The sequence below is a fragment of the Stenella coeruleoalba genome, assembly GCF_951394435.1.
Source record: "Stenella coeruleoalba genome assembly, chromosome: 20".
NCBI lineage: Eukaryota > Metazoa > Chordata > Mammalia > Artiodactyla > Delphinidae > Stenella > Stenella coeruleoalba.
In genome coordinates this window covers 12,344,954-12,367,886 of record NC_137166.1, presented here as the reverse complement: position 1 = coordinate 12,367,886, position 22,933 = coordinate 12,344,954, and the positions used below count along the sequence as shown (strand labels likewise).

Sequence of the window (22,933 nt, the reverse complement as noted above, 5' to 3'; positions counted from 1 at the left end):
TTGTGAAAAATAGCATCTCCTTGTCATTTAAATTTGTTTCTCTTTTTATTAGGGAAACTCAGCGTCTTTTCTAATGTGTAAGAGCCATTTATATTTCCGTTCTGGTGAGTTTTCTTTGCCCTTTTAAAAACTGGGTGGTTGATATGTTTCTTATTGATTTGTAGAGGCCCTTACTAGGGAAATTTGTACCTTGTTTGGATTTAGTTGCAAATGGCTTTCTCCTAGTTTGTTCTTTGTCCTTGTTTATGGTGGTCTTTGCCATGGGTTTTTCTTGGCTTTTTTTTTTTTAGGAATGTATCAGCATTCTTTTAAAAAGGCTTCAATCAAACTAAATGTCCATCGACAGATGAATGGATAAAGATATGGTGTGTGTGTATATGTGTATAGTAGAATATTACTCAGCCATAAAAAAGAATGAAATAATGCTATTTGCAGCAACATGGATGGACCTAGAGATTATCATACTAAGTGGAGTAAGACAGACAGAGAAAGACAACTATCATATGGTATGGCTTATATATAGAATCTAAAATATGACACAAATGAACTTATATACAAAACAGAAACAGACCCACAGACATAGAAAACAAACTTACAGCTACCAAAGGGGAAAGGGAGGGAGGGATAAATAAGGAGTTTGGGATCAGGAGATACACACTACTATATATAAGACAGATAAGCAACAAGCACAGGGAACTATACTCAATATTTTGTAATAACCTATAAGGGAAAAGAATCTGAAAAAGAATACATATATATGTGTAACTGAATCACTTTGCTCTACACATGAAACTAACACAACATTGTAAATCAACTATACCTCAATAAAAATAAAATAAAATAAAAAGACTTCAACTGTGCTGTGTCTTATTTAAAATGGACTTCCCTACTAAGGCAGGTGACATCAGAATGGTCTGTTTGCAGAGGGGAATGATCCAGCTGAAGTGAGAAGATGACGGTGCGGGATTAAGGGGATAAACACAGGAACAGGCAAGGTCACTGAGAGGAGCAGGGCACGCAGTGGATGGGGGACGAATATGGTACTAGGAAGGGCAGGATCCACAGGTACAGGCGCTGGACAGATGGCGGAGCTGCTGCTTCTAAACTTTCTCCTTTTTTTTTTTGGGTGGGGGGGCAAACTGTCCTACTTTGAAGCACAGGTCCTGAGGCTTTACTGCCCCTTGTCCCTCCTTATTGTCACCAGCTACGGCCTTCTCCAGTCACTCCCTTGTCACTGACAGCTTGTTTGTTCTTAGCCTCTATCAGATGATTTCAATATCCACAGATGATCCAAACTTGTTCTCTCAATTTTTCAAATTTCTCAGAGTCAGGTAACTTTCTCTTTAGTCCAACTCAGCCACCTATTTGCATAGGCTTTCTCTGACAATCCAACAAACCTCCACAACCTTTACTTCAAAGGTTCTACTCTCTGATCATTTCCTCTTACCGTTCTTGGCTCAAATGCTTTAGTACTTCCACTAACTTCAATGGCAAATCCAGGAAGGAGGAGGAAAGAGAATTTGGAAGCAGTGATGGGGTACAAGGAAGATATTTATTTCAACTCCAGGTTTTGGGAAATGAAAAGTGTAGGAGAAAAAACAGCAGCCCCCTGAGGTTGCTGTAGGGGAAGCAGTGTTTCCAGGGGACCACTTGGCCCAGTTTCAGTGAAGGCATAAGGTAAAGGGATTATTCATCAAGGAAGCTGAATCAGCAGGGGCTCGGAATGTATCACCCCAAAATATGCCACTTTGGCCTATTGATATTTTGAATTAAAGGTACTTGAGAAATAGCCAGTAAAAGAAGGACACTGATCCTCCTTTGTCCCGGTAATCAGCAGGAGATAACCTCCCACGGGAAAGGTACCAGAGGGGTAGAGGGCATCCTTCTCACCAGATATAGGGAATCCAGGGCCAAGAATGCTGAATAAACCAACCTTGTTACTTCTTCACCAATTTACTACCCCAAGCCCAAACCCCTTTGTCTTGTCAGTTCTTCACAAATTTATTGTTTCTTTATCTAAAAGGTATAAAAGCTTCCTGTTTTGGTCACTTCTTTGAGTCTCATATTTTTGTGGGGCACTGGTACATACAAAATTAGATTTGTTTTTCTCCTGTTAATCAGTCTTATGTCAATTTAATTATTAGACTAGCCAAAGGATCTAGGAGGGAAGAAGGGAGAGTTTTTCCACTCCTACAAAACTGAAGGGAGGTCACTGAGCTCAAACTACATGCAGGTATGAAAGGATAGGGAGGGACGTGGTGGGGATAAGAATCTTAAAGATGAGCGCAATCTGGAGGCCTGGACTTGTGGTGGCATCCACAGTAGATGTCAGAGTAGACCGTGACCGAGGGCTCTGGGCGGCTGCTTTCGCCTGTGTCTACAGATGTCACTGCTGTCAGGAGCATACAGCTGCTCAAGTTCCGGATTACTGACCTAAGGCATTTTCTGCTGAGTTTTCTCCCCCTTTATCAATGCTTCTTTTGTTTCCCTCTTTAATTTTTCTGGACAACATCCCTCTGGTAATTCTATAAAATAGGAATCATGAGCAGGAAACTGAGTTCTTGCACACGTGAAAAATGCCTTCACTGGCCCTTAATACCTGAGGGATAGCTTCCCTGGGTATGGGCTCTTAGGTTCTACAGTATTTTCTCTCAGAACTATGAATATGTTGTTTCATCATCCTCTTGCATCCAGAGTTGCCAATAAGACTCTGATACCAACACGATTCTTGCTTCTTTATAGGCTGGACTGTTTTCTCTATCTGGAAGCTTTTAGGATTTTTCCTTATCCTAGTCTTCTGAGACTTCAATTATATGTGTAAAACATATAAGTAAGCCCTCTTAACTTGATATATTCACAGTGGGCCCTTTCATTCTAAGGGTCTTATTTTCTTCTGTTTGGGAAATTTTCTTCTGTTATTTCTTTGGGTATTTGTTCCCCCCTCCATTTCTTCTCTCTTACCCCCAGAACTCATATTCTATGAACCCCAAAACTTCTGAAATGACTCCCTTTGTTATGGTTACTTTTCTGTCAGCCTATCTCTTTATGATTTTATAACCTAGGAAAATTCTTTGGCTCTTTCCTCTGCTCACTAGTAATTCTCTTTAGCTGTATCTATTAGACTATGGAGTCCCTTTAATGAGGTTCTAGCTAAACAATCATGTTTTATTTCCAAGATCTAGGAGATAAAATTCATTCTTTCCTATAAGAGTCTGTTCTCGTTTCATGAATGAATTTTTTTTTTTTTTTGCGGTACGCGGGCCTCTCACTGATGTGGCCTCTCCCATCACGGAGCACAGGCTCCGGACGCGCAGGCTCAGCGGCCATGGCTCACGGGCCCAGCCGCTCCGCAGCATGTGGGATCCTCCCGGACCGGGGCACGAACCCGCGTCCCCTGCATCGGCAGGCGGACTCTCAACCACTGAGCCACCAGGGAAGCCCGAAATATTTTCTTTTTATTCCTTTCAGGGTATAAACATACTTCCCTTTAAGTCTCCTTTACATTCTATTTACAGTAGTTGGAGCCTCCAATGTTAGCTTTTCAATTTCTTGAGTCTGGAGCTTCTCTCATGACTCTGGTTTTTTTGTGGCTTGATTTGTGCTAGTTCAAGTGATGTTCTAGCTCCCCAGTGTGTAAATGCTGCAACCATTCACCACAGCCGTGTCCAGTAATTACATGGGAGGGGTGGGACATTCAGGACTTCTGGATTCCGGTTTCTACCTTTAATATGATTCCATCTGCCTTCTGTCCTTCAGGAATTCCTCAAACTTCCAGATTATCCAGAACATTCTTTTTTTCCAACATTGTTAAAAACATGTATCTTTCTGATATATTTAGGAATTTGGGGCAAATGTGTGGCAGCATGTGTTCAATTTACCATCCTGAGCCGTCTTAGCAGTGGCCATTTAGCACTGACCAGGTAGAGAGTGTTTAAATACGAACCACCAATACCAAGTACCTGACAGATAAATGCCTTACAGTAGAAGAGAGATTCCTTAGAAGTCTCTAAGTGGCATATGGAGAAGACGATTGATCTCTTTTCTTTTCTTTGCTTACCTCCTTACAAAGCCTCCTATCACTTTCTATGATTTTCCAGGTACTGGTTTGGGGATGCCTCAATAGGACAAACTCTTCTGGTTAATGAAATAATAACTGTAAGTTAATCAACAAGCACTTTGGTTTTCTAAACCAAATGTAACACTAGCCTAATGAGTCATGAATCAGTTCATCAGAATCTAATCAACTAGTAAAATCACATTTCTAGAATTGCAAAGCTGAGAAATGACCCTGTAACAGAGGTATCTACAACAACCTTCAAATCATAGAACATCACAATCAATCACTAAAAGAAAAAATAATTTGGAGGAAGAAATAATGTCTGGCTCTTAAAGATAACCTAATTTAAAGGAGACTATTCTTTCTCCAATAAGTTGAAGACAGGATCTGCCTCCGTTAATAAATGCTGGGTTCATAACATTTACTTACAGAAGTAAACGTTCCTTTGCTTTTCCCTATACTGAAATGTTTACACAAAAATCAAATACTTCCATTGCTCAATTCAAAGCAGTTTCTTGTCAGAGTAATGGGTGGGAAATCCTTCAATAAAATGTCATTGCCTTGGGGTAAAATGCAACATAAAAAATACAAGACCACTTCTATTAAGGTTCTTCAATAAGAGGAAAATATTTCTTTAAATGATATTTCTATCTGCAAGTGAAGTTAATGTTCAAATTTTAAAATTTCAGAAATCAAAGCCCCCTGGTGGATTCTCCACTTCTCTGCCACGTGGTTCTTTCCTCCCCTTCTCTTTCTCATTTGCTAAGTAAGAAAGAGTTAACTCATAAATTAGAGGAATGTTATTTCAGCTCCAAAGAAAGCTTTTAAGGAGAGGGTCAATGCAAGGACCAGATTCTTCATTAACTCATTAACAAGACAGGTCACTGTGGCCTCAGGGTTCATTTATCAGCAGGAAAACCTCAGCTGGTAATGGCTGGTTGTTTCCTGCACATCTCAAAATTCAGAATGGAGAAGTAGACTCCATTGTGAGTCTGTTTCCTGACTTGGAAGGAAAGAAAATATTTTCATGATGACTATTCTTTTCTCAGGCTGGTGTTACATTTGGCTCAAAGGCACAATGGGCAAGCGTGGGGCTTCTACTCCCACAGCACTTTCTAATGCTTTTTTGTTCCCAGTTAATTACGTTGTAATGATGCTATGTATAACCTCACTGGGTTTCACCAACGAGGCACTAGTTTTTAAATGAATTTTTATGTAAGTGTTAATATCTGTAAATTAGGCAAGCTGTAGCAGTAACTGCCTGCCCATCCACCTGAACCACATATACCATCAGCTACAGTTCTCTTCGGTGGCTACTGTTCTTGACTGTGAACTACTGTTCATAGCCCACAATGGATTCAAAGCTATTAATAACCCTATGAAAACCCAACTAGTTTTGCTATAATGTTCAGAAAGGCTTTCTTCTGTAACGTTGAGGTTGGCATCTACTTTGAGGAAGAAAACCATGAAAAACTGAGCAATCATTGTGCTCTCAAAAGAAGACTGGTAGTTTCTCTCCAAAATACGTGACTGGTTGGATTAGCAGAGAGCTTAAAGCAAAACTCCAAACTAAAATCTCTCAGTGGGGGAACTGTAAGTAGAGCTTCTGTGCACTTGGCACTGCTCTGGCAATTAAGCTTTGGGAAGGCTTGCTGCAAACTGCAGGTTGCAGCAGGGAAGAGGGGGAAGAAAAAAAGACCTGATTTCTCACCCTCCCCTCATAGCCCTGAACCAGCAATGCTGACATACCTTCCACAGCTCCAAGAAAAGGCAGCCACAGCATTTCTGGAGGAGTTAAAGCTGTTGTGCTTTCTCTCCACCTCTAGCGTTTTGCATCTGCCACCATTTCTAAGGCTCCCCGTCTGTGTTCGTTCTACTGCTCTTCTCCAGCAGCTAGTCTGGAAGGCAGTATGGTACAACTGAAAAGACCGGGCTGGAAGCATCAAAAGCTCTAGGTCTTCGGACTTTGCTCTGGTCCTTAGCCTCTCTGAACTCCCTATCCCACGGTCTTTTTAATTTCTAAAACTCTACTGGCGTTTTCTTAATTGCTAATACTTGTACAGCACACAAATTCCACGCTAAACACTTCAAATACGCACTTCAGGTGCCTGAATATCACAGGCCATGCCAAGGATGTTCCCAGTTGCTAGCACGCTGCTACAAAATCCACTGCCAGGACCAATTTGTGGAGTTTGCTGCACTAGAGGTTTTATAATCCTCTATTGACATCAGAATTTACTTTTTATTATAAAATGTAGAGAATAGTGGTGCTTTCTAATTGTTATTTTTGGGAAGAAAATCTTGGATTTTGGAAAAACATTACTCACTATAGCTACACATCCATGCTGGCACTTCTATTTTCACTGATATCCTTCCCCACTCCCCAGGAGGAAAAAGTCAGTACAACAGGAACTTATGTGTACAAAACTCTGCTATGTCTCTGCTTCCTAAAAGCTTTGGCAAAAGAAGAGTGTTTTCTTTACCAGCTGACTCATTAACAGAAAGACAGTAAAAGTTTGTTTAATTAGAACAAGAGGGGCAGGTAGTAAGGAGGTCACTGCTGGCTCATCAGTTGCCATCCCGAGTGGCTGCCAACGCCAAATGCAGTTCAGGTTCTGACCGATTCCTATGGTATCAGAGTGCCTGTTTCTCTATCTGCACATGAAAGCAGAAGAATTCTTTCTCTAGGCTCTTACTTGGGAGAAGAAGAAAAAACACTTTGCGGTTAGGTGGTTTGGTTAAGAGTCAGGAACCTCATCTTGCCTTTGGAAGAAACCTAAGATCAGTGACTCTCAATCATGGGCAATTTTGCCCCCAGGGAACACTTAGCAATGTGTGGAGACATCGGGGTAGTCATAACTTGGGGAGAGAGGAAGAGGTATGACTGGCACTTAGGGGGCAGAGGCTGGGGATGCTGCTTAACAGCCTGCAATGTACAGGACAGTTCTCCACAACAAAGGACTATCCAGCCCAAGTGTGAGGGGAGCAGGGGCTGAGAAGCCCTGCCAGAGGTGAAACAGCACTCCTTCCATCCCAGGAAGCAGCTCTGCTGCAACGACGACAGCAGTCTCCCTGACACAGCGCACTGAGCTCCTTGGAAACATACAAGATTTAACATCTGGTCCATCAGTGAACATTCCCTATGAGCTCTAACTTCTGGTTGTTCTTGGGAAGATGGAGACTCGCTTGAGAGAACAAAAAAGTCTCTAGACTGAATTTAGAATCTACTGCATGATACTAAACATTTCTAAATAACATTCAGCAAAACCCTTTCACATTTTAGCTGGTTAGAGAACAAAACAAGGGTGGCACTAGATAGCCAGTTTTCTCTGTGTGCACATGTTCTCTCTTGTTTCATGACAGTTCCTTTGTTGAGGATTCTACCTTTGAGCAGTCCTCAAGTGGCCTGGGTACAGCCTGGCTACAATTCCTTCACACTAATGTGTTGACTCCATTTTTCTCCAGCAAAAAAGGCGCCGATCCGCATCATGTAGATGGGAAGCAAATGCTAATGGAACTGTTCCAAGAAGGAAAGGAATTTTAGAGAAAATATATGTATATGACAAAACAGCTGGGGCAATTCCCACAGTCTTGAAGGAAGAATGAGGCCCCAGAGCACATGAGGAAAGCCTGGGAGGGAGTTCATGACTTCATCACTAGTTCAATTATTTTAAAAGCTTCCAAATAGACACTAAGCAATAAGCTTTGGAACTGCCTTAGCTAGTACATACGCTAAGTAGAATTCTCAAAGGTGGCCTGATGAGCTAAAAATCATCAATATCCTAATATTGACTAACCCTACTACTTCCTGCTATATCACTTTAAATCGTTAATCAATGAAAGATCAGCTCATGCAAGGTTAATTTCCTAAGAAGGCAAAGAAAAGGGAATAATTCGGTGGATGATTTGATATTTGTGTAGACTGGGCAACAGATGAGTGTGCGACATTTTCTGCAGAATTTTAAAAAAGCATTTGTTTAATTATAAGGACATTTCAAGAATCTCAGTAAGGGGGCTTCCCTGCTGGCACAGTGCTTAAGAATCCGCCTGACAACGCAGGGGACACAGGTTTGTGCCCCGGTCCAGGAAGATCCCACATGCCGCGGAGTGGCTAGGCCCGTGAGCCATGGCCGCTGAGCCTGTGCGTCCGGAGCCTGTGCTCCGGAACGGGAGAGGCCACAATAGTGAGAGGGCTGCGTACCGCAAAAAACAAACAAAACCCAATGGACCACTGCTTCGCTGTTGGAGGAAACTAACTAACCTCCAGCAGGGGCGCACAAATTCTGAAGCCAATGAAAAGCTTGCCCTGTCAGTATATACAAGGCTTTTGGGGCCTATATAAGGTTTTTCATTGCTATACACAAACATAAAAAGGAATCAGGGTGATGACTGCACAAAAATGAGAATGTACTAAATACCACTGAATTGTATGCTTTAAGATGTCTCATTTTATGTTACATGAATTTCACCTCAATAAGTAAACAGAGGAATCAGGACTTAAACCACTTTAATTACTTTAGAAAACAAAATCATGGAGAGAATGCCTATTAGAAAAATACCTATAACATTAATGATACAATTCAGAACCAAACAATCATATTATAGCTCATGTACAGATGATGTTTTATAGTAGACATATATTCACATGAGAAGAATAGCAAAAAAAGAAGGAAAGCTGAATGAAAGACTACTCAAAGTAAATCTCTGAATGAAAATAATGATCTTTAAGAAGAGCCCAGGAGCAATATAATTTACAAAGAATATCCCTAAAAGCTGTGAGAGAGTTTGGTAATAGGAGATTAAAATCATTTGTCCCTCTTGTGACTGGTTTGAGGTAGACTAATGTGGAAGTAGGAATATAAGGAATGTGACAGAGTGAACTTTAAAATCTTGGGAACTGTTAGATCTCTTTAAGACACACGTTATTTGGTCCTAAGTTGGTGTCCAGCTGCCACAAGACCTGGTCAAGTAATCAGTGACTGCACTGAAGCTGCACCAGGGAATAATCAAGGCCTTCTTGCGATGAGGTCTGGAGGCTTCCGGGTTTCCACCCAAGAAGAAAGCGGAAATGTCCATTAAGAGAAAAATAACAGAAATGGATGATAGTGTGAGCAACACTGAATGATAGCTCAAATGTAAAGGTTCAGTGTTCACAATGCATCTCCCATGAGGACTCGCCTTGCTTAAATTCCGCTGTACACAGTGCTTACTAGTACCTGTCTAGTGTTAAGAACAGAATGGTAGTGAGATTATGCCCTGGATTCTGACATGAAAGCTCCTGGTGAAATGTAAATTAAGTAGCCCAAGGACCAGGAATTTTAATTTGCCAAAGTTCTCTTGGAGTACATGCCCTACTGCACATAGTAGCAAATGTACAGATAGGATGAAGGAAGTAAGAATAAACTACAAGATTTCTAGATATTCTACACGGTGCATACTTTGATGTTCCAAGATAACTCTAAAAACTTCCACTCAAAAAAAAGAGTCAACACTCCCTATGAAAGAGATTGGTATGCCATCCAAACTCTGGAAATAACCCTGCTCCATTCCTCTCTTCTGAGGTAGTATTTTGCTGCCTAATAAAGACTTGAAAATCCAGTCAGTCATCAGGACTTCCCCACCCCACCCCCAAAAAGTGACTGAGCTTTTCTTGGAAAAATGCGGATGGTCTCATCTATCCTTCCTGAGTAAACAGCAAGTAGTTGGTGCCACAATGCATTTTGGGAGCTCAAGTTCAGTAACAGGTGTCAGTATTCCTTTGTTAATCAATAGAACACAAATCCAAAGTGACTTGGAAAAACTGAAAAGAACAAAGCAATAAAAATAAAATAAAATAAAAAAGATAAAGAGGGCTTCCCTGGTAGCGCAGCGGTTGAGAGTCCGCCCGCCGATGCAGGGGACACAGGTTCGTGTCCCAGTCCGGGAAGATCCCACATGCCGTGGAGCGGCTGGGTCCATGAGCCATGGCCGCTGAGCCTGTGCATCTGGAGCCTATGCTCCGCAACGGGAGAGGCCACAACAGTGAGAGGCCTGTGTACCGCAAAAAAAAAAAAAAGAGAAAGAGAAAAAAATAGCAACTTTACAGTAGAGAAACCTGGCAGACTCTCCTTTAACCAAATGATCAAAGTTAACATCACTAGCAACAAGTTGATACCACGTGTGATAAGAAGGGCACGTTTCCTCTCTGGCAGTCTTTCCAAACATCCATAATCCCAGTCTCATCATGAAGAGAACTCAAATGGAGGGACACTCTACAAAATACCTGATCAATACTCTTCAGAAGTGTCAAGCTCAAGAAAAATAAAGACTTAGAAGCTGTCACAGATTAGAGGAGACTGTGTAGAGATGGCAACTAACTGCAAGGTAGAATCAAGGTTTGGATTCTGGAACAAAGAAGGGACATTAGTGGGAAAACTGGTGAAATCCAAATAATGTCTGTTTCTTAGTTAATCGTATACCAATGTTAACGTCTTTCCTTTTTCCTCTATAAATTTATTTATTTATTTATTTATTGGCTGCATTGGGTCTTTGTTGCTGTTTGCGGGCTTCCTCTAGTTGCAGCGAGCGGGGGCTACTCTTTGTCGCGGTGTGTGGTCTTCTCACTTAGGTGGTTTCTCTTGTTGTGGAGCATGGACTCTAGGAGTGCAGGCTTCAGTAGTTGTGACATGCGGGCTCAGTAGTTGTGGCACATCTGTTTGGTTGCTCCGTGGCATGTGAGATCTTCCCGGACCAGGGCTCCAACCCGTGTCCCCTGCATTAGCAGGCGGATTCTCAACCACTGAGACACCAGGGAAGCCCCCAATGTTAATTTCTTAAAGTTTTCTTTTTTTTTTTTTTAATTCATGGGCAATCCTCATATTTCTTTCTCTTATTTGTATTTGTTAATCAATTTCTAACGTGTGTGTGTGTGTGTGTGTGTGTGTTTTAAATTTATTTATTTATTTATTTGGTTATGCCGGGTCTTAGTTGCAGCTCACTGGTACCTCAGTTGTGGCCTGAGGGCTCCTTAGTTGTGGCATGCGAACTCTTAGTTGCAGCACGCATGTGATATCTAGCTCCCTAACCAGGGATTGAACCCAGGCCCCCTGCATTGGCAGTGCGGAGTCTTAAACACTGCACCACCAGAGAAGTCCCTATGTTTTAAATTCTACCAGTGATTTCCTAAATTTTTCAATTGGTATTATAAACCCTTCTATTTTTTTCCTAAGTAATATTTGAACAGATACATATGGACATACACAAATGATTCTTTTCTCCTTCACTCTCCCACTTCCCTAAACTCACATGACACTGAGTTTATGATCTGTATTATTGTTTATCCTTCCAGATATGTTTTGACTCATTAGCATTCACTTTTGATTAATTTCTTAATTTTGATAAATGAATCAGGGTTATGTAAGATGTTTTAATATTACAGGAAGCTGGATGAAGGGTTCAGGGAAACTCTGTACTGTCTTTACAACTCTTCTGTAAATCTAAGATTATTTCAAAATAAAAATTAAATAACAACAACAATTTAAGCCCAAAGCCTAAAATTTCTTCAACTCTGCTTTGGTGGTCACTGTCTTAAGTGGGAAAGAAATGCTCATCTAACATGAACAAGTGGAAGACTGGAGTAAACTGTACATTGTTTTTTCCTTTTTGGCTTACCTTCATTAAAACTTTACTGAGCGTGGGACTTCCCTGGTGGCACAGCAGTTAAGAATCCGCCTGCCAATGCAGAGGACACAAGTTTGAGCCCTGATCCTGGAAGATCCCACATGCCGCGGAGCAACTAAGCCTGTGCGGCACAACAACTGAGCCTCTAGAGCCCACGAGCCACAGCTACTGAGCCCACGTGCTGCAACTACTGAAGCCCACATGCCTAGAGCCCATGCTCTGCAGCAAGAGAAGCCACCACAATGAGAAGCCTGCACACCACAACAAAGAATAGCCCCCGCTTGCTGCAACTAGAGAGAGCCTGCACGCAGCAATGAGGACCCAATACAGCCATAAATAAAATAAATAAATTTATATATTAAAAAAAGCTTTACTGAGGGGACTTCCCTGGTGGCACAGTAGTTAAGAATCTGTCTGCCAATGCAGGGGACACGGGTTTGAGCCCTGGTCCGGGAAGATCCCACGTGCCGCGGAGCAAACTAAGCCGATGTGCCACAACTACTGAACTTGTGCTCTAGAGCCCGCAAGCCATAACTGCTGAGCCCGCGTGCTGCAACTACTGAAGCCCGTGAGCCTAGAGCTCGTGTTCTGCAACAAGAGAAGCCACTGCAGTGAGAAGCCCGCAAACCGCAACAAAGAGCAGCTCCCGCTCACTGCAACTAGAGAAAAAGCTTGTGCGCAGCAATGAAGACCCAACGCAGCCAAAAACAAACAAACAAACAAAAAAAACAAACAAAAAACCTTTACCGAGGTAATAATTTACTGCAAGCTCTTTTTTTGATATTGAGATATAATGTGCATGTCAAAAGATGTACTCTTTTAAAGTGTACCTTTCCGTGGTTATTAGTAAAGACACAAAGCTGTATAACCATCACTATCTAATTCTACAACATTTCCATTGACCCTCCCCCTGCCAAAAAAGAAACCCAAACGAAACCCTGTACCCATTAGCAGTCACCCGTCCTTCCTTATCCTGTCCAGCCGCAGACAACCTTTAACCTACTTTGTTTCTATAACTGCTTATTCTGGACATTTCATATAAGTAGAACCATACAATATGTGGTCTTTTGTATTTGGCTTCTTTCATTTACCACAAAGTTTTCAAGGTTCATCTACGTTGTAGCCCAAATCAGTACTGTACTCATTTTCAAGGCCAAATAATATTCCATTGTATGGGTTTTACACATTTTATTTATCCATTCATCAGTTGATAGACATTTGGATTGTTTCCACCCTTTGGCTGCTATGAATATGTACTTGTATGGACAAGAGATATCCAATTGTCCCGGTACCATCTGTCAAAGTGATTACACCTTCCCCATGTAGCTGTCTTGGCATTCTGGCCAAAAATCAATTGACTATAAATGTGAGGGTGTATTTCTGAACTCTCAATTCAATTCCACTGATCTATACATCTGTCCTTATGCCAGTACCACAATGTCTTGACTACTGTAGCTTTGTAGTAAGTTTTTAAAAAAATTTATTTATTTATGTATTTATTTATTTGACTGTGTTGGATCTTAGTTGCGGCATACAGGATTCACTGCAGCATGCGGAATCTTTTGTTGCAGCATGTGGGCTTCTCTCTAGTTGTGGCACTCGGGCTCTAGGGTGCGCAGGACTCAGTAGTTGTGGCGCACGAGCTCCAGTGTGCACAGGCTCAGTAGCTGCGGCTCACAGGCCCCAGAGCATGCGGGCTCAGTAGCTGTGGCACACAGGCTTAGTTGCCCCGTGGCATGCGGGATCCTAGTTCCCTGACCAGGGATCAAACCCATGTACCCTGCATTGGAAGGAGGATTCTTAACCACTGGACCACCAGGGAAGTCCCTGTACTAAGTTGTGTTTTTTTTAATAAATTTTTTTTTAAATTTTTATTTATTTATTTATGGCTGTGTTGGGTCTTCGTTTCTGTGCGAGGGCTTTCTCTAGTTGCGGCAAGCGGGGGCCACTCACTATCGCGGCCTCTCTTGTTGCGGAGCACAGGCTCCAGACGCGCAGGCTCAGTAATTGTGGCTCACGGGCCTAGTTGCTCCGCGGCATGTGGGATCTTCCCAGACCAGGGCTCGAACCCGTGTCCCCTGCATTGGCAGGCAGATTCTCAACCACTGCGCCACCAGGGAAGCCCCCGTACTAAGTTTTGAAGTTGGGAAATGCGAGTCCTTCAACTTTGCTGTTCTTTTTCAAAACTGTTTTGGCTATTGTGGGTCCCTTAAGTTTCCATATGATTTTTAGAATCAGCTTATCAATTTCTATAAAGAAGCCAGCTGGGATTCTGATAGGAGTTGCACTGAATCTGTAGATCAATTTTGGGAGTACAGCCACCTTAACAATATGAAGTCTCCCAATCAATGAAAACGGATGTTTTTCCATTTATTTAGATCTTTAATTTCTTTCAATAATATTTTATAGATTTCAGTGTACAAGTCTTAAACATCTTTTGTTAAATTTACTCCTAAGTATTTTACTCTTTTAGATGCTTTTGTAAGTAGAATTGTCTTCTTCATTTTGTTTTTGGATTGTCCATTTCTAATTTATTGAAATACAATTGATTTTTGTAGTATACTGATTTGTATCCTGCAACCTTGATGAATCTGTCTACTACTTCTCATAGTTTTTAGATGATTAATGAGGATTTTCTATATAAAAGATCATGTCATTTGTGAATAGAGATTTAACTTCTTTCTTTCCAATTTGGTTGCCTCTTACTTCATTTTCTTGTCTAAGTGCCCTGGCTAGAACCTCCAACACAATGCCAAATAGAAATAGCATGAGGGGACATCCTTGACTTCTTCCTATCTTAGGGGGAAAACAGCCAGTCTTTCATGATTAAGTATGATGTTAGCTGTGGTTTCGTTTTTCATAGATGCCCTTTTATTGGGTTGAGGAAGTTCCCTTCTGTTCTTAGTTTGTTGAGTATACTTCACTCCTTTATTGTTTTTCACAAGTGATTAATATTCCACTGTATGGATACAGTATAATAAGAAATGTATTTGGCCCCAGTTTCCTGGAACACAGCTCCCAAACCCCTTGGGATTTCCTGAGTGCTAACAGCATCTTTTGTTATTCATAGCAAGAGCTCCTTATGTTCACACTGGAGTTTATGCTAAACGAGGTGACTTAGGATAGTGCCCACAGATAGCTTCAGGACTGAGCTGGTCACAAGAAAGACCAAATGGTTAGAGGCCATCGACCTCTGGGAAGGGGAGGAGGGACAGAGATGAAGCTCTATAAAAACCTCTAAAGAGCAAAATGTGATGAGCTTCTGGGTTAGTAAACACACTGAGGTGTTAGGCGAGTGCTCCCAATACCTTACCCTATGCATCTCTTCCATTTGGCTGTTTCTGAGTTGTACTCTTAATACTAAACTGGTCAACATAAGTAAAATGCTTTCCTGAGTTCTGTGAGCCATCCTAGCCAATTACTAAACTTTAGGAGGGGGTCATGTAACCCCTGATTTATAATTTTTTTAAAAAATCGTTTTAAAAAAATAAATTTATTTATTTTTGGCTGAGTTGGGTCTTCGTTGCTGCGCATGGGCTTTCTCTAGTTGCGGTGAGTGAGGGCTACTCTTTGTTGCGGTGCGCGGGCTTCTCACTGTGGTGGCTTCTCTTGCTGCAGAGCACGGGTTCTAGGCACTCGGGCTTCAGCAGTTGTGGCTCGCAGGCTCTAGAGCACAAGCTCAGTAGTAGTGGCGCACGGGCTTAGTTGCTCTGTGCATGTGGGATCTTTCTGGACCAGGGCTCGAACTCGTGTCCCCTGCACTGGCAGACGGATTCTTAACCACTGTGCCACCAGGGAAGTCCCTGATTTATAATTATTTAGTCAGAAGCATGGATAGCCCGGGTTTTGCACTTGGTATCTCAAGGGGGGCTATTCTTATGGGACTGAGCCCTTATGCTGTGAGGTGTACATTAACTCCGGGCAGTGGCAGAACTGAATTAAACTGATGAACACTTAGGTGGTGTCTGGAGAATCACAGTATTGGTTGGTGTTGGAAAACACCCCAGAATGGATGTACGTTTTGTTTATCTGTTCATCAGTTGATAGACATTGGGTTGTTTCCACTTTTTGGGTACCATGATAATGCTGCTATGAACATTTGTGTACGTTTTTGTGTGGACATATTGTTTTCAGCTTTCTTGAGTATATATTTTGGAATAGGACTGTAGGTTTAAATGGTAAGTTTATGTTTAACTTTTTGAGGAACTGTCAAAATCTTTTCCAAAGCAATTATAGCATGCTGTATCCCACCAGTAACATACAAGGGTTTCAATTTCTCCACACCCTCACCAACATTTATTTCCATCTTTTTGATTATAGCCATACTAATAGGTGTGAAGTGGTATCTCACTGTGGTTTGATTTCCATGTCCCTAATGAATAATTATGCACTGCAAGTTTTTAACTAAATGTTATTTTAAAATTATTGCATTTAATTGGATGCAACTTAAGCAAGGATAGCCTTAAATCATGTAGAAATCCTTGCCAGAAACCACGAAAACACATATGCATAAAACTATTCATTGTGGGACTCTTTTATAATAACAGAAGACTAGAGGGACTTCCCTGGTGGCCCAGTGGTTAAGAGTCCACCTTCCAGTGCAGGGGACGTGTGTTCAATCCCTAGTCGGGGAACTAGGATCCCACATGCCACAGGGCAACTAAGCCTGCACGTTCTAGAACCTTCTCATCACAACTACAGAGAAGCCTCCGTGCCCCAATGGAGACCCAATGAAGCTAAATAAAAAGATTAAAACAAACAAACAAAAAACCCAGAAGACTAGAAACAACCCAAATGTTTAATGAACAAAATTAACTGAATAAACTCTGGTACATTCATACGATGAAATACCTTGCATCTGAAAAAAATGAAAGAGGAAACTCTCTAAGTACTACTATCAAGTGATCTCCAGAATGTACAGTAAAAATGCAAGGCAGAGAAAACTGTATATAGGATACTATGTGTGTGTTAATCTAAGTAAAGAGAAATAAATGTATCTTTTTTTGTCAATGGAAGGATAAATCATTAAAAAAAGATTACTTATACTATAAAGAGAGAATAGGTAGAGGGAATAGAGACAGAAATTGAACTTATTTGAAAATTTGCTTTTATAGATTTTGCATTAAGTACAAAATAAAATTTAAGTAGAAACAAAAGCAATCTCTAAAAACTAAAAATGAAATAAAACAAATGAACTTAATATGTATCTACTTGGTAGCATCACAAAAAGAAATACTATTCCAGGTGACTATACATCACAGTAATTTAGCTATACATTTCAAGTGAAATATACCCTAAGGACAAAAAAAACTGCAAAAACAAAACAAAAAACCTAACTTACACTATTTGTACTAATCCCACTTGGTGGTGGTACTAAGACTATTATGTGTACATTGTGAAATAAAGCAAATGGGTATTTGTGTGATATTCTATCAATCCTGCTGTTTGTTCTCAGTTTAAGAAGATAAACGTTTCAGATTTAAGATAACCCGAGAGTTTCTATCAATATTTGGTAGATGGGATGCTGCTTGATTCATGAATTGCTTAATAAAGTCATTAAGATCTTCAAATTTACTCTGCTGAATTTTGTTTTGTAACACTAGCAACTAACATTCCTTATCCCTAGTGTCTTGAAATAATGCTTCCCACTAAAAGGCAACAGGGGTCCTAGGTTAGATAACCTACACCAGGTCTGTGGCAAATGTACAAAATGAGCCTGGGATATTTTGTCATACCAGATAACCCGGAAGCTATCAAAGAGTATTAGGGTTATTGTCAAAAGGACTTGTGACCTTACTTGAAGAAGTACTCACTGACCAGATGAAACAATGTGGGAATCAATAAGGGTAATGACTGTAATACCCTTGATTGATTTGAAATAATATCAAATGTTTAAATTCATGAGTTCACAATAAAAAATACTAATTTGTATTTAACTGGAGGATGTTAGTGAATCAACTCATACTGAAAATGGGTACATAAAAAAGAAACAAGCATTTATCCTGTCTTTCCTATATGAATTGGGACCAAACAGATGAGGAAGAGTTGATATGTATATGAGTATTACAGCTAATAAATGAAGAGAGAATGACACCGTCACTGCTATAGGTTGACTTTGTCTCCCTGCTCTCTCCAATGCACACTGAAACAATCCCAGTGTGTTGGTATTTGGAGGTGGGGCTTTTGGGAGATGATTAGGTCATGAGGGTGAAGCCCTCACAAATGGGATTATTAGTATACTTAAAAAAGCAGGCCCTAGGGAACTCCCTTACCTCTTCCATTGTGAGAGGACAGTGAGAAGACATCTGTCCATGAGCCAGGAAGCGGGTTCTCACCAGATATTGAACCTGCCCGAGTCTTCGTCTTAGGATTCCCAGCCTCCAGAAATGTTTATAAGCCACCCAGTGTATAGTAATCTGTCACAGCAGCCTGAATGGACTAAAACAGTCTCCAGTTTGCAATCGTGGATGGATCTAGGATCTAGGATCATAACACCATAAAAAGAGAAAGCCAGACATTATGTGTCTCCTAATACAACATCACTCTGATACAGTTTTGAATATAAAACAGGATGTGGGAAACTCTACAGGACAAACTAGTTTCTTCAACAAAAACATAAGAAAAATAGATGGAATGGAGACCTAAAGATTAAAAGGGACTAAGAAGAGCAGTGGTTAAGAATCTGCCTGCCAATGCAGGGGACATGGGTTTGAGCCCTGGTCCGGGAAGATCCCACATGCCGTGGAGCCACTAAGCCTGTGCGCCATAACTACTGAGTCTGCGCTCTAGAGCCCGCATGCTGTAACTACTGAGCCCGTGTGCCACAACTACTGAAGCCCACACGCCTAGAGCCTGTGCTCCACAATAAGAGAAGCCACCACAATGAGAAGCCCGTGCACCGTAACAAAAAGTAGCCCCCGCTTGCCGCAACTAGAGAAAGCCCACACACAGCAATGAAGACCCAACGCAGCCACAAATTAAAAACAAATAAATAAATTTATTTTAAAAATAAAATAAAATAAAAGGGACTAAGAGATATATCAACCAATTATCATGCCTGAACCTTACTGAATCCTGATTCAAACAAACTAGAACATATGAAACAAACTGGATATTTAAACAATGATCGAATATTTGGTAATATTATGAAAACACTTACTTTTTTCAGGTGTGACATGGTATTATGATTCTGTTTAAAAAGAAGAGAAACATATTGAAATATTTATCGGTAAATATTTTTATTTTAGAGATATATATAAAATAATATTTATGAGTAAACTCACATATCTGAGATATGCTTCAAAATAGTATGATGAGCCTAGACAGGGGTACAGACGAAGTAAGACTGGGTACTAATGGTTAATTATTGAAGCTGGGCTAAAAAAAGAAAAAAAATGGACCATGCTATTAGAGAGATAATAATTTAAAAATTCCTTACCAACAAAGTTCTTAAACCTTTCTTTCTTTCTTTTTTCAGTTTTGAAGATTTTTATCATTTTACTCAATCTCTGTCCTATGCCTCTTTCTGGGAACAGAATAGACTATTTTAATTGAAGTAGAATGCTTATACCCTCTACTATAACTAATTTTTATGTCTAAAAGAAGAATTTCCACAGAAACTACCATAAAAACCCACTCTAAAGAATCTTAATTATACCAATCATGTCTCCAATGAAGTAATATAAAACGTTAACTGTTTAAATATACAGTTGTCCTTCTGTATAAGGGAATGGTTCCAGGACCTTCTTTGGATACCAAAATCCGTGGATGATCAAGTCCTTTATATAAAATGGCAGAGTATATGTATATAACCTATACACATCCTCCTGAATACTTTAAATCATCTCTAGATTACTTAATACCTAATACAATGTAAATGCTATGTAAATAGTTGCTGGCCCTAAGCAAATTCAAGTTTTGTTTATTGGAACTTTCTGGAATCTTTTTTCTGCATATTTTCGAACCTGTGGATACGGAGAGCCAACTGTATAAGAGTTAAATGTGGATCTTAGCCTTCATGTAATTCCTGTTTCTCAAAGAATATTTAAAGTCCAGACAGAACGAAAGCCTCCATTTAGAAAACTGCCAGAGCAAATATACAAAGGGAAAATTCCTGCCTATTGTGGGAACAACAGGCACCTCACAACATGTCCATGGTCCCTCCTCCCGCAACCACAGCAGACATCAGTAATCAATCACTTCTTTCCTTCTTTCCTTCTGAATCTCCACAGAGCTTCATGGCAATATGATAACCAGATTAGTATTATTAGGTGTCAGGAAACCTATTTGCCACCCTTGTTTATCTTTCCTTCTTCACTTCCATCTCCTTGGAAAAGCATCATGATAGAGTGGAAGGAGCTCAGACTTTGGACTCAGATAAACCTGGGTGGGAATCTGGTTTCTGCCTCTTATTACTTTGGGCAAATGAACAAACCTATCTAAACCTGTTTCTTTATCTGTAAAATAAAACAATTCCCTAGGATTAGAGACGATATACATGAAGCAGCCATGGTGGGGGTTCACCAAACGATAACTATCATTACCACCCTCTCCTGAGGCTTGCTGAAGGAACACAGGATATAAAGCCGTTACTGCTTCCACTACCTGAGGGGTGGCAGAATGTCTACTAGAGCTGGGGAAAGGCATACTGGCCCACAAAGAAACAGTAAACTATTGCCTTTAAGAGGCAGTCCTACGGAGGAGTAATATGGGGAAGGTCTGCTGTGAACTGTGGTGACCTGTGATGAAAGACCAGATAGGGGTGTACACAAGCCAAGTCACTCTTTAACTGGGCTAGAGATGACTGCTCCAGATTAACAACTAAGAAAAACTTGTTACAGAGTTAGTTGTAGGGGCACTTCTCTTTCCCCACTAGGATTTCAGTCCTTTGAGGACAGATACCCTTTTCTTCCTTCTCTGTATCCCTAGCACAACACTTTGCCAAAAATATTCTTCACTGCCAGGCAGTTAAAAGGGAAAGAGAGAAAGAGAGAGAGAGTGAGAAAGAAAGGGAGGAAGGGAGGGAGGGAGGCAGGAAGGATGGATGGATGGAAGGAAGGAAGGAAAGGGAATATTGACACTGACTGGTTCAAGATGGTGGAGTAGAAGGATGTGTGCTCACGCCCTGTTGCAAGAGGACCGGAATCACAACTAACTGCTGAACAATCATCAACAGGAAGACAATGGAACTCACCAAAAATGATACCCCACATCCAAAGACAAAGGAGAAGCCGCAATGAGACAGTACAGGGGGCGCAATCACAATAAAATCAAATCCCATGACCACTGGGTGGGTGACTCACAAACTGGAGAACACTTTTACCACAGAAGTCCACCCACTGGAGTGAAGGTTCTGGGCCCCATGTCAGGCTTCCCAGCCTGGGGGTCAGGCAATGGGAGGAGGAATTCCTAGAGAATCAGACTTTGAAGGCTAGCGGGATTTGATTGCAGGACTTCGAGAGGACTGGGGGAAACAGACTCCACTCTTAGAGGGAGCGGGACCCAGGGAAAGGAGCAGTGACCCCACAGGAGACTGAACCAGACCTACCTGCTAGTGCTGGAGGGTCTCCTGCAGAGGTAGGGGGTGGCTGCAGCTCACCGTGGGTACAAGGACACTGGCTGGCAGCAGAAGTTCTGGGAAGTACTCCTTGGCGTGAGCCCTCCTAGAGTCCGCATTGGTTCCACCAAAGAGCCGGTTGGGTCCAGTGTTGGGTCGCCTCAGGCCAAACAACCAACAGGGAGGTAACCCAGCCCCACCCATCAGCAGACAAGTGGATAAAGTTTTACTGAGCTCTGCCCACCAGAGCAACAGCCAACTCTACCCACCACCAGTCCCTCCCATCAGGAAGCTTGCACAAGCCTCTTAGATAGCCTCATCCACCAGAGGGCAGACAGCAGAAGCAAAAAGAACTACAATCCTGCAGCCTGTGGAAGGAAAACCAAATTCACAGAAAAACAGACAAGATGAAAAGGCAGAGGGCCATGTGCTAGATGAAGGAACAAGATAAAACCCCAGAAAAACAACTAAATGAAGTGGAGATAGGCAACCTTCCAGAAAAAGAATTCAGAATAATGATAGTGAAGATGATCCAGGACCTCGGAAAAAGAATGGAGGCAAAGATCGAGAAGATGCAAGAAATGTTTAACAAAGATCTACAAGAATTAAAAAACAAACAAACAGAGATGAACAATACAATACCTGAAATGAAAATTACACTAGAAGGAATCAATAGCAGAATAACTGAGGCAGAAGAATGGATAAGTGACCTGGAAGACAGAATGGTGGAATTCACTGCTGCGGAACAGAATAAAGAAAAAAGAATGAAAAGAAATGAAGACAGCCTAAGAGACCTCTGGGACAACATTAAATGCAACAACATTCACATTATAGGGGTCCCAGAGGAGAAAAGAGAGAGAAAGGACCTGAGAAAATATCTGAAAAGATTATAGGCAAAAACTCCCCTAACATGGGAAAGGAAATAGCCACCCAAGTACAAGAAGCACAGAGAGGCCCATACAGGATAAACCCAAGGAGAAACACACTGAGACACAAAGAAATCAAACTGGCAAAAATTAAAGACAAAGAAAAATTATTGAAAGCAGCAAGGGAAAAACGACAAATAGCATACAAGGGAACTCCCATAAGGTTAACAGCTGATTTCTCAGCAGAAACTCTACAAGCCAGAAGGGAGTGGCATGATATACTTAAAATGATGAAAGGGAAGAAACTACAACCAAGATTACTCTACCCAGCAAGGATCTCATTCAGATTCAATGGAGAAATCAAAAGCTTTATAGACAAGCAAAAGCTAAGAGAATTCACCATCACCAAACCAGCTCTACAACAAATGCTAAAGGAACTTCTCTAACTGGGAAACACAAGAGAAGAAAAGGGCCTACAAAAACAAACCCATAACAATTAAGAAAATGGGAATAGGAACATACACATTGATAATTACCTTCAATGTGAATGGATTAAATGCTCCAAACAAAAGACACAAGCTCCCTGAATGGATACAGAAACAAGACCCATCTATATGCTGTCTACAAGAGACCCACTTCAGACCTAGGGACACATACAGACTGAAAGTGACGGGATGGAAAAAGATATTCCATGCAAACGGAAATCAAAAGAAAGCTGGAGTAGCAATACTCATATCAGATGAAATAGACTTTAAAATAAAGAATGTTACAAGAGACAAGGAAAGATGCTACATA

General features: G+C 41.0%; 1 protein-coding gene across 4 annotated transcripts in view; it reads right to left on the bottom strand.

Annotated features, from left to right (window-relative positions):
• CFDP1 (craniofacial development protein 1) overlaps positions 1-22,933 on the bottom strand; it is a 138,166-nt gene that overhangs the window by 32,718 nt on the left and 82,515 nt on the right. Inside the window, exons 6-7 of one of the 4 annotated variants that reach the window (XM_079908559.1) lie at positions 18,876-18,905; positions 8,640-10,087 (exon numbers count right to left, since the gene is read on the bottom strand). The exons of 2 other annotated variants lie outside the window; for them this stretch is intronic. In XM_079908559.1, coding sequence (XP_079764685.1) covers positions 18,881-18,905 — 25 coding nt within the window. In that variant the 3' untranslated portion in view covers positions 8,640-10,087; positions 18,876-18,880. Of the gene's footprint in view, positions 1-8,639; positions 10,088-18,875; positions 18,906-22,933 lie in introns of those variants that run through there. One more of the 4 variants, XM_079908558.1, reaches the window with a different exon arrangement.